General features: G+C 42.5%; 1 protein-coding gene across 1 annotated transcript in view; it reads left to right on the forward strand.

Moving 5' to 3' along the window:
* TIPE3 (TNF alpha induced protein 8 like 3) overlaps positions 1-12,777 on the forward strand; it is a 30,286-nt gene extending 17,509 nt beyond the window's left edge. The window contains exon 2 of the mRNA XM_026677118.2: positions 10,071-12,777. Coding sequence (XP_026532903.1) covers positions 10,071-10,633 — 563 coding nt within the window. The 3' untranslated portion in view covers positions 10,634-12,777. The remainder of the gene's footprint in view (positions 1-10,070) is intronic.
* Positions 12,778-12,784: the final 7 nt, after the last annotated feature.

A 12,784-nucleotide genomic window follows, 5' to 3' on the forward strand; every position in this document is an offset into this window, starting at 1 on the left:
TAGGTATTGGCTCAAAACTATTGAGTAAGCTTCCACAACTGAAGTGGATTTGAAGCTGGGTCTCACTAGCATTAATCTAATGCTGCCATTAGGACATTCCAGGGTATCCATTAAATTTGAGTTCTCTAGAGAAACAACTCAAATTGGGATGAAAACATGACTTATGGGTCCTATTTTTTAGTTCTCTGCTAAAAGTTAATCTCTGCCCATAAAAAGAAGCAATTTTACCATCTGGAAGTTTGAAAATTCAACCTCTGATTTATTAATTGGCTGAATTTGGCCTAAACAAGTTTCTGAAGTGGTGTGTAGAGGAGAATGTAAGCAATTAATTTTTGAGATCCACATCACTTTTCCAAATATTTTTTTGAAATAGTTCATCCGCCAACATATCAGACATGCCCAAAGTTTCACCCCTAGGGTTGGATCCATTGTGATGAATGCCCCCTTGCTGTTCTCCTTTAAAACGAAAGGGTCACAAAAAATAGTTTCCATGCCTTAAAAGGCAAAGGATCTTAGGGCAAGAAATGCCATGAATTGTTACTGAGACCACTTGAGATGGTTGAGATTCTGGAACAACAGAAAGGGAGGAACAGGTGGGTCAGAAGTGGCCTTGTGGGCGATAGTCTTTGTAGAAGAGAATACTGCAATGGGCAGAAACAATATTTGGAGTCAGACTATATTTTAGGAGGATCAGCAAGGAGGTATTGGGGTTCTTCAAGACACTTCACCCATTTTGGATGTTAAAGCCACGGGATGAAGAGAGTATAAGAAAGTCCTGAAGCTTGTGTGTCTTGGATTTAGCAAAAACGTGTGAATCCATCTATTGTGGCTTGATATCCATAAACCAGAACAACAGCGTGTTGAGCAAACCATGTTAAAATACACTGCTCAAAAAAATAAAGGGAACACAAAAATAAGACATCCTAGATCTTAATGAATGAAATATTCTTATTAAATACTTTGTTCATTGCATAGTTGAATGTGCTGACAACAAAATCACACAAAAATTATCAATGGAAATCAAATTTAGCAACACTCAAAATTAAAGTGGAAAAAAACACTACAGGCTGATCCAACTGTGATGTAATGTCCTTAAAACAAGTCAAAATGAGGCTCAGTAATGTGTGTGACCTCCACATGCCTGTATGACCTCCCTACCATGCCTGGGCATGCTCCTGATGAGGTGGCGGATGGTCTCCTGAGGGATCTCCTCCCACACTTGGACTAAAGCATCCCCCAACTCCTGGACAGTCTGTGGTGCAACGTGGCATTGGTGGATGGAGCGAGACATGATGTCCCAGATGTGCTCAATTGGATTCAGGTCTGGGGAACGGGCGGGCCAGTCCATAGCATCAATGCCTTCATCTTGCAGGAACTGCTGACACACTCCAGCCACATGAGGTCCAGCATTGTCTTGCATTAGGAGGAACCCAGGGCCAACCGCACCAGCATATGGTCTCACAAGGGGTCTGAGGATCTCATCTCGGTACCTAATGGCAGTCAGGCTACCTCTGGCGAGCACATGGAGGGCTGTATGGCCCCCTAAAGAAATGCCACCCCACACTATTACTGACCCACTGCCAAACTGGTCATGCTGGAGGATGTTGCAGGCAGCAGAACATTCTCCACGGCGTCTCCAGACCCTGTCACATCTGTCACATGTGCTCAGTGTGAACCTGCTTTCATCTGTGAAGAGCACAGGGCGCCAGTGGTGAAGTTGCCAATCTTGGTGTTCTCTGGCAAATGCCAAACGTCCTGCACAGTGTTGGGCTGTAAGCACAACCCCTACCTGTGGACGTCGGGCCCTCATACCACCCTCATGGAGTCTGTTTCTGACCGTTTGAGCAGCCACATGCACATTTGTGGCCCGCTGGAGCTCATTTTGCAGGGCTCTGGCAGTGCTCCTCCTGTCCCTCCTTGCACAAAGGCAGAGGTAGCAGTCCTGATGCTGGGTTGTTGCCCTCCTACGGCCTCCTCCAGGTCTGGAGCCATCCTGGATGAGCTGCACTACCTGAGCCACTTGTGTGGGTTGTAGACTCCGTCTCATGCTACCACTAGAGTGAAAGCACCGCCAGCATTCAAAAGTGACCAAACCATCAGCCAGAAAGCATAGGACCTGAGAAGTGGTCTGTTGTCACCCCCTGCAGAACCACTCCTTTATTGGGGATGTCTTGCTAACTGCCTATGCTTTCCACCTGTTGTCTATTCCATTTGCACAACAGCATGTGAAATTGATTGTCAATCAGTGTTGCTACCTAAGTGGACAGTTTGATTTCACAGAAGTGTGATTGACTTGGAGTTACATTGTGTTGTTTAAGTGTTCCCTTTATTTTTTTGAGCAGTGTATGTTGGATTTGTGTGATGGTTGAATCCCACAAGTCAAAACTCATGTAGAGCAGTGTTAGGAAGGAATTTGCAGACTGATGCTATGGACTTTTGTATTCATTTGATGGTTTTGCTGTTGTTCAGTCACTAAGTTATGTCTCACTTTTTGCAACCCCATGGACTATGCACGTCAGGCCCCTCTGTCCTTCACTGTCTTCCCAGGGTTTGTCCAAATTCATGTTCATTGCACTGATGACGCTAATAACCAGTGGTGGGGTTCAAATTTTTTTTACCACCGGTTGGCGTGGCTTGGTGAGCATGGCATGGCATGGCATGGCTTGGTGGGCGTGGCAGGGGAAGGATACTGCAAAATCTCCATTCCCTCCCCACCCCACTAACCTGCTTTCCAGCTCTGTTCTCCTGTGCAGGGCAAGCAAAGAAGACCCAGCCGATCAGCTGTGGGTATGGCTTGGTGGGCGTAGCGTTCTGTGGGTGTGTATTGGTGGGCGTGGCATTCTGTGAGTCTGGCTTGGTGGGTGTGGCAGGGGAAGGATACTGCAAAATCCCCATTCCCTCCCCAGCCCACTAACCTGCTTTCCAGCTCCGTTCTCCTGTGCAGGGCAAGCAAAGAAGAGCCAGCCGATCAGCTAGGACTCAATAGGAGGCAGAGAAGAGATGGGGCGTGGCCAATCAGAAGTGGGATTGGCTGGTTCTCTGAACTACTCAAAATTTCTGCTACCGGTCCTCCAGAACTGGTCAGAACCTGCTGAATACCACCTTTGTATCTAACCCCCTTATCCTCTGCTCTCCTCGTCTCCTGTTGCCTTCAATCTTTCCCAATTCCTTTAATAGGACTTCACTATGAAATAGTCACAACTGTGAGAGGGATCTTGGAGTCCTAGTGGACAATGACTTGAAGATGAGCCAGCGGTGTGTGCTGCAGCTGCTAAAAACAGCGAATGCAGGTCCTAGGCTGCAATAATAGAGGGTTAGAATCAAGATCACGTGAAGTGTTAATACCACTTTACAACACCTTGGTAAGAAATCTCCATTCCCTCCCCACTTGGAATATCGCGTCCAGTTTTGGTCGCCACAATATAGAAAAGATGTTGAGACTCTAGAAAGAGCGTCGAGAAGAACAACCAAGATAATTAGGGGACTGAAGTCTAAAACATAACGAAAGGCAGTTGCAGGAACTGGGTATGCCAGGGGTGACATGATGTCAGTGCTCCAACATTTCAGGGGTTGCCACAAAGACGAAGGGAACAACGTATTTTCCAAAGCACCTGAAGGCAGGACAGGAAGCAGCGGATGGAAACTAATCAAGGATAGAAGCAACCTGGAATTAAGGAGAAATTTCCTGACAGTTAGAACAATTAGCCAGTGGAACAACTTGCCTCCAGAAGTTGGGAATGCTCCAAAGAGATTTGGGCAACCATTTGTTTGAAATGGTCTAGGACCGTGATGGCGAACCTATGGCACACATGCCACAGATGGCATGCATAGCCATTTGTATAGGCAAGCGAGCCCCAGCCAAATTTACCTGCACTGGGCATGTGTGCGCCTCCCATATGATTTTCGGCCTGTTTGAGGCAGTTTTGACCCATTTGGAAACTTCTGCAGCCTCAGGAGGCCGAAAAAAGGGGCCTTGAGGAAATACCGGAAGTGCCGAAACGGTCCCGTTTTTCGGCCTCCCAAGGCTGCAGAGGGTTCCCTCGAGTCTCCAGGAGGGCGAAAACAGCCTCAAACAGGCCGAAAATCAGCTGGGAGGCCCGCACATGTGCAGTGCAGGTTAGGGGGCAGGGCAGGGGTGTTGCGCACACATGCACAGGGGGGGCGCATTGCATTGTGGGTGCCGGCATATGCACGTGTATGCACGCTATCGTGGCACACCACAACAAAAAGGTTTGCCATCACTGGTATAGGATTTCTTGAGTAGGGGGTTGGACTAGAAGACCTCCAAGGTCCCTTCCAACTCTGTTATTCTATTATTCTGGGCTCTCATATGGAAGTGGTTTGCCAATGGTTTTTTTCTGAAACCTCCTAGCCTTCAGTCTTCTAAAGAAATACGACTTCAGCCACAGAGTGGTCAGTGTCTGGAATACTCTACCTGACTCTGTGGTTTCTTCCCCAAACCCCAAAAACTTTAACCTTAGACTGTCTACTATTGACCTCATCCCCTTCCTAAGAGGCCTGTAGGGGGCGTGCATAAGCGCACCAACGTGCCTACCGTCCCTGTCCTATTGTTTCTTTTTATTTTTCTTATATGTATCCATGTATTCATAACTATGTTTTTTACTTATACCTATTATCTTGTAAGCAAATGACAAAAATAAATAAATAAAAATAAATAAAATAAAAATAAATAAGGAGCTCTCGTGTGTAAATATCCACAGCTTCCAGCCTTAATTGGCTTAGCCAATTGGTAGGTGTTTGACAAGTTTGGGGTTGCAATTAGAATTGCTGGAGACAAAGAATTACACAGCAGATCAGACTTTAGATTTTAGCATTATGAGTGAACAATGCTCATGGCTCATCCCCCTTTCTATTCAGATCTATTTCCATCCCTAAGTAACAAACACGGGGCTATTTTTAAACAATAGTCAAAGAGAAATATAAAGCATTAAACTCAGGCTGACTAACAATCTATACCATGCCTTGAACATTGATGAGACAATTAGAGGGGCATGGCTGATGACTGCTTTCTTATTCAAAATTAGTCCCAACCACAATAATCAGCTTTCGTTCCAATTAAACATGAGTTTACAATTATTGCTCCGATGAGTTTCCAGCAACAGGCTAAGCTGCGGTGGTTGAATTTGGCCTTCCAGTGGTCTGAGTGAATTCAAGCATTCTGGTTTGTTAAACCATGATTTTTAAAATCTGTCTTAGCATGATTCTGAACCCAGTTTTGTAAACGAGCAAACTATGATCCCGAACCCAGTTTTCTAAAACTTAGCAAACTTTTTGAACCCCGATATCTATGGAAATTCTCAGTCATCCAAGTCAAGAGTCCTTAAGAAGCAACTAAACTTTCTGGTTTTTCTTTGGGCATTCCTCTTCAAAAAGCTTTTTCAGCTCTGGTCCAAAGGGCATAGCTAAATGTCCATGGAGATTCTCAATCATCCAGGTCATGGTTGTCCCAAAGGTGCTTTTTCAAGAGGCAACAAGATTTTCTGGTTTTTCTTTGAAGACGTTTCACTTCTCATCCAAGAAGCTTCCAGAACTGATGAAGCTTCTTGGATGAAAAGCGAAACACCTTCAAAGAAAAACCAGAAAGTCCAGTTGAAAAAAAAAAAAGCATCTTTGGGATAACCTTGAACCCAGAATTGTAAACTGTATTTCAACACTTGCTAAACCCAAAGAGCTTTTATGTGGTGTGTTTAGTCTAAGTCAAAGCAAGGCTTCACTTCCCCATATTTTCCACCAAGAGGATTTAACATGTTTATTCTAACTAGAATTATTACGCTTAGCTGCTCTTTTTCATGAGTATATTTCTTCCCGACATTTGTTTACATCCCGTATCAACAGTGAGTTATTGCACTGTTAAAACTATTTAAATATTTTTGCAAACTATTAAGTTCAGCTTGTTAAACCAGATTGCTCTGAGCCAAGAGCAGTGCATTTTTAGTTAACCAAGTCACCGTGACAGTGATTTCCAACATAAAGTGGGGAAATAAAGCTTTATTCCATCCACGTTTATCTGAAGTATGGCTAGTCCTTGACTTACGACCACAGTTAGGATGCAGAATTGCTCAGTAACATGGTTGTTAAGTGAATCCTAATTGATTTTTTGCTACCGCTGTTAAGCAGTTCTTAAGTGACTCATCTGGTCGTTAAGCAAATCTGGCTTCCCCCATTGACTTGGCTTGCCAGAGACCAGCGGAGGAGGTTGCAAATGGTGATCCCATGACCCTGGAACACCACAATCATTGTGAATACATACCAGTTGCGAAGTGCCCGATTTTTCATCATGTGACCATGGGGATAACAGATAATCAGAGTTGGAAGTGATCTTATAGGTCATCTACTCCAACCCCCCGCCCAAGCAGGAGACCCTACACCATTTCTGACAAATGGCAGTCCAATCTCTTCTTGAAAGTCTCAAGTGATGGCGTTCCAACTTCTGAAGGCAACTTCTGTTCCATGGGTTGATTGTTCTCACTGTCAGAAAGTTTCTCCTTATTTCCAGGTTGAATCTCTCCTTCATCAGTTTCCATCCATTATTCCTTGTCTGGCCTTCGGGTGCTTTAGAAAATAGCTTGACCCCCTCCTCCTCTCTGGGGCAGCCCCTCAAATATTGGAAGACCCTTATCCTGTCTCCCCTGGTCCTTCTCTTCCCTAGACTAGCCATGCCCAGTTCCTGCAACGGTTGTAAATTTAACAGTCTTTATTAATTCACGTGCAGCATTTAATAGCAAAGGTTCGAGTTTTGTTTTTCTTGGCTCTTGGAACAGATTGGTTGTGTGCATTGTGTATTTGCATGCCTGTAGTGCCTATGTTGAGCAGGAACCATATTTACATGCAAATAACATAGCTGAGCTATACCCATATGGGAGGGGGGGAATCCTGTAACACTTTGTACATTTTATTCGGCCATCTGGAGATAAAATATTTTGGGAATCTCACAGATGCTCACATAGTCTGCATTTGTGATATGGGAAGGACGAAGGAAATATTTTAGGAAGGTTCCATTTAAAGAACGTTTCGTATCCTTTCTGTCCTATCTATAATTATAGCTTCAGTGCTTGTATCGGTAACAGCTCTCTGCTCTTCCTGATCCATTGATCTGAAGTTCACCCAGATGCAGGGTTGAAATATATTGAGCCCCCCCACACACACACAGGTGGTCACATTAAAAAAAAAAAGGCTTTCCTTGGTTACTCAACGATGTTCTGGCTTTGCACAATATATTACAATATTAACTTATTGAATAAGCAGATAATTCAACCCTGGGAAAAATTCTGGTGAATGTTAAAACGAAGCATGCTTCAATATATTGTATAAATCCAGGTGGTATCTGATCTAGCTATAGGTGTGCAAATCCAGTCTTTAGGGAATTTAGACAGCTGAAATTATAAGGCAGGTCCTGGCTGGTGGTACCAAGTAAAGAGATGTCTTGTGTTCCAGTTCTGGGTGAATTTCCAGATTTCAATAGAAGAGAATACAGCGTGTGTAGCTCAGGGTGGAGCTGTGGGCTCCTTGATGCTCTATGAAGTTGGTTTTTGGCTTGCAAACATATCATTGCCTGACGAGGTAAAATCACTACCTGTGATGACGTTACCTGGTCAGATAAGGAAACGTCTACAAGAAAACCACCAAGCTCAGAGAGCACCAAGGACCTCACAATTCAACTCCAGGCTATAAATATTATCTTCTATTGGAGTTGACTACGGTAGTTCAAAGCACTGGAAGTTTATTTCATGCTGTCTATGCACAAGAATCTGATCTACCAGTCAAGGCAAATTGGTGCTGGATAAGAGTCAACGGAAGTCATGAGGGCTTGGACTTAGATCTCTTATGAGAACATAACGGCTCCAAACTCATAACGCCTTTGACCCTGCCCTCATCTGTTACACCCACTATCTAAACTCTGGTTGTCTCACAGAGTGGTTCTTAATTGAATTATTACTATTCCAGTCTGTTTTTCTTTAACAAAACGACCACTGGTCTGAACTCTGAACTGACCATCGTTGACTAGCTAATTCTCAGAACATGGAGAAAAATGGTAAGGCACATTGGAAGTGGGGGGGATCTTGACCCCTCTCAAAATGAATGCAGATGTCCATTTGCAAGTGAAACGCCCATTTATTAATAGTTTCTATTAATTTTACATCTTCAGTCATTTCCCGAATTGTTTAGAATATTAAAAACGTGCTAAGGATCAGCTGTGCTGGCCTCCACCCCGCTGTCTTGCTAAAAAAAAAAACCCTTCTCCCCATAATTTAAATAGATATTAATTCAAATAAATAGTGGGCTACTTTAGAAGTCTTAGGCAATAAATAGTAGCAAAGCTCAAAAACAGCCCATTTGAATCCCGTAAGCAGTTTCACAGCTGGATAAAAGAGAAAAGAATCTTATCAACTTTCTTTTGGGTTTTTTTTTCCCCCGTTCCTCTTTGAGAGGCTTCAAGAAATCTGCATGATAAACCCACTTGTAAAAAAAGGGAGATTTAAAAAAAGCAAAAATATTCAAAGGAAGAGATATAGTTTTGCAGATGGGCTACAAACACAGCTCATCACAAATGCGTCTCAAGCACCAGATCGTCAGCTTGAAGGCCACAACGCTGAAAGACGCAAACAAATGTAAGGCACCTCAAAGTAAAAGCATTAGAGGATGCCGTTAAATGTATATTCTTTGAATTTTAAGCCCCCCCCCCTCCACTCCTTTGTGGCTTTTGGTATTTTTCCCAAAAGGGAAATGGGGCTCCCTGCCACAAAGCAACAGTGTCTCCCAGTGACCAAACAGGCACATCTTCGAAGCAACTTGGGTTTAGCAAAGAATCTTGACAGCTTTCACTGGCTTTGCTTAGCCAATTCTCACCGCCTACTATTTGTCCTGCTTTTCTAAAAAAAAAAAAAAAGAGAGAGAGAGGGGGACACCATATGGCTTCAAAAGCCTCTGTACGCTTCCCCCTCAATTCTATACAAGGTTAGTCAAGTACAAGCATATATGGATTATTGGTGGCTTTTGATTGCCATGGAAAAGAGAGAGAGAATAAAACAACGAATGAATTCTATACAAGGTTAGTCAAGTACAAGCATATATGGATTATTGGTGGCTTTTGATTGCCATGGAAAAGAGAGAGAGAATAAAACAACGAATGTTTTACAAAATAGCTCAGTTGCAATCATTCACCGGTCGCTTTTTTTAAGCCGTCGTTGGCTATTCCAGATTCTCAAATGATAAGGTATGTATGCCTTCTAGTATGCATATGAGAAATGGCCAAAAGGCATGCCACTTTAGCACTTGCTTTCTGTCCATCCGTATTTGTAGAACAGCAAGGTACAGTTGGTGGGTGGAGATAAGTGCGTCATCGTTTTAGAATTCGTGCATTGCCACAAACGGTCCAAATCCAACCTCTCTTGAATCCCATTGACGCTTATCTGGTGCCAATTTAGTAGTGAACTTTAGTTGACTAGATTCTTGTGTGTAGGCTTGAGCAATAAATCTACATTATGATATAGTGTTATCTGATTGAATATGAAAAATGTTGAAATGAATATATGATATTATTCGGTAGCTGAATAATTCTTCTAAGTTATTAACAAGAATAAAACAAAGGTGAATGTCAGCATTCCAGCAATCCTCCATTCCAATCAATAACTCTGAGACGGACATATCTCAAAGGTACCTTTATTTGGATAGTAACTGGTACATCTGTAGAATCCCGAATCTGAAAGTTTTGGGCTTCCTTGCAAAAGTAAAAACTAAAATCCATCCCCTATACCCATCACCATATCACATGGCCCAATCACCATCCGTCCCAAAGTAAGATTTTCTTTTCATTATGCGCAACACTACATGACCTTGAACCAGCAAAAGGATTTTATTTTGTCTAACAAGATGTACTCAAATGAATTCCTCCATCCCACTTTCTCAGGGTCAATTGTGGCAGCGTGGGAGCATCGAATCTCAATATGGCTTCCAAAGCTGACAGTGACCGTGCTTATGTTAAATTATGAGATATATTACAAATGACTTACAATTAATTCTCTCTCTTGTTGCCATGTTGTGTTCTTTAGGTCCCGATCACTTTAGTTCCAAGAGTCTTGCTTTACAAGCCCAGAAGAAGATTTTGAGCAAGATGGCAAGCAAGACGATGGCCAACATGCTGATTGACGACACCAGCAGCGAAATCTTCGACGAGTTGTACAAAGTGACCATAGAGCACATGAAAAACAAGAAAGAAGCCCACAAGGTTATGAAAGACTTGATCAAAGTCGCCATCAAGATTGGGATTCTCTACCGAAACAACCAGTTCAATGCGGACGAGATGGAGATCGTTGAGAAATTCCGCAAGAAGCTGAATCAGGCGGCCATGACGATGGTCAGTTTTTACGAAGTGGAGTTCACCTTTGACAAGAACGTTCTTTCGGGACTGTTGAATGAGTGCAAAGATCTTGTCCATGAACTTGTAGAGCGGCACTTGACAGCCAGGTCTCACGCACGGATCAACCACGTCTTTGATCACTTCGCCGCTGTTGAATTCCTCACTGCTCTCTACAGCCTGGATGGAGAATGCCGTCCGCACCTCAAAAAAATATGCGATGGGATCAACAAACTACTTGACGAGAAGGTCCTCTGAAACCCGATTTTCCAAAACTTTTAAAGAACAGATCAAATTAAGAGATGCAAACAGAGTTAGGAAAGGAATACAAGAGCCTGCTTCTCCTTTTTATAACCCACTCACTCCCCCCTTCCCCCGGACAAAATATCTTGGTAACAAAATACTTTTATTCTGGAACATGTGACATTCCGTTTGTAAGGAAAAGCTACCAGAAGCGAGATGTACTTCACCCCGCAAATAAAAAGAAAGGTTTTCGCACAGAGAACGGTTGACGATGCAAAAGAAATTGTGAAAATTGGAATTCAGCTCTGCAAAATAAACCTGAAGATCCATTTTGGAGAGGAAATAAAACGCCCCACATTTCCATTGCAGAAGAAAACTTTAAAATGGGGGAGAGAGAGCACCAAGCTTTGTTTTAAAAGAAAAACCACACAATCGAAGTCGAAAAATGAAGATGCAAGAAAATCAAAAGCACAAACAAGATTGCTTTTAAAGGATATAGTGTTTCCACTGACAATAATGGAAAAGTTGGCGTGATTCTCTTAACGACTCTAAAAGAGGAGCTATTTTAAAAGTTTCATTCCATAAAGTCCTCACATGTTGCTGCAGTTAGTACCAAAGCAAACGAAATTCGGTTCTAGAGCAGAGAAAGTTTGAAACTGACACTGGACTAAGCAGACCCTTTCAGACATCTTTTTATGCTGCAACAAGGGATGTTCTGAAAAGGAGCAGAGACTCCAGGTATGGTGGATTTCCTTGTAGCCTTCCATCATCAGTGTTTGCTTGGAGAGTCTGCTTGCTTGGAGGGTCACCGGGGAAAGAATGGACAATTGATGAGTGGTAGACACCTTGGGTGGTATGTAGAATGAAAGGGAAACCAGAGAGAAGAACAGCAGATGGCTGAAAGAAATGGGCCAAGCCAAACTACATCCATGCTGTGCCAAAAATATACTTGGTAATGCCCATGTTGACCCAAGGAACCAACACCCATAATTTTTTTTTACCATCTCCTTGGAGATACAATTGCTTAAGTTTGCCCATTTTTTATAACCTTCTCCTCCCCAAAAGCATTATCATTCTGGTCTGATGGCTTACTTGATTCACAATTTCCATTCAGGAAGTTAACACAACTGTATAGCAAAATGTTCTAGTCAAGAGCTGATAGAGAATTATTTCAAAGAGCATCAAAAGAACAGCGGTCCCTTGTTAGAAATGTTACTAAAGGACAACATATGTAAGGATTTATCCTGCTGATGACTCCCAAAGTCAATCTATTAAAAAAACTCAGTGAGTGGGCCTTGCCTGCAAATATACATGTTTCTAGCAAAAGAAAATGCATCAGGGGATTTGCAGAGTAGCAACTGTAAGTTAAGCCTAGAAGGCCATGCCACAGACAAGAGACGAGATAGTATTTGCTTGTTTTCTGGTAAATACTGTAATTGCATGAAAGCAGATTTGAGTACTTTAATTGCATGAAGTGCAAGTTCATACAATTACATTATTCATGACAGCGAATACTGTAATTGCAGGAGAGCAGCCTATTTAACTGCTTCATCTTACAGAAAGTGACTTAACAGGAATTAAATCAGGTTGTGTACCTGTTCTTGGATAAGCCATGTTTTTGCATCGTGCTTGCTTAATCATCTGTGCCAATGTAGCCATTATACCCCCCTAGGACAAAAGATGGCTTAAAGCACAACTTAAGAAACTTGTTTGAAAGCCTTGTTTCAGAGCTTGTCTTCATCCAATGGAAAATTAGCATCGAATCTTTTTTGAATGTACAAGAAACGGCCCAGTTCTCCATATCTACTCAATGTTGAGCAAACCTCTTTCAAGTTACTCACTGTGGCCAGACGCATCCCATTATTTTCAGCCAGGCAGGGTGTTACAGGCACATATTGGTGTTCAGACTTGGGACTATTTTTTTAAGGAGTCAAATGTCTTGCCATTTATATTTATATGAGACTTGAGTAGCCTTAAACATACGGAGGAGTATTTATGCATTTCCCAGACTGGTTCTACGCTGTACGTTCAATGTGTTTACTTTTATATTGGTGGGGTTACCATGTAAAACCATCAGTTCCACACTATCTATGGTGTTTGAGTCAGACGTAGTGTTTCCTTACCATAAATTATACATTAAATGATTTGTGATGAAAAGATTTTATC

The sequence above is a fragment of the Notechis scutatus genome, chromosome 11 (genome assembly GCF_049901735.1).
Source record: "Notechis scutatus isolate UNSWTSFEM ecotype Mainland chromosome 11, rNotScu1.2, whole genome shotgun sequence".
In the NCBI taxonomy this organism is placed as follows: domain Eukaryota; kingdom Metazoa; phylum Chordata; class Lepidosauria; order Squamata; family Elapidae; genus Notechis; species Notechis scutatus.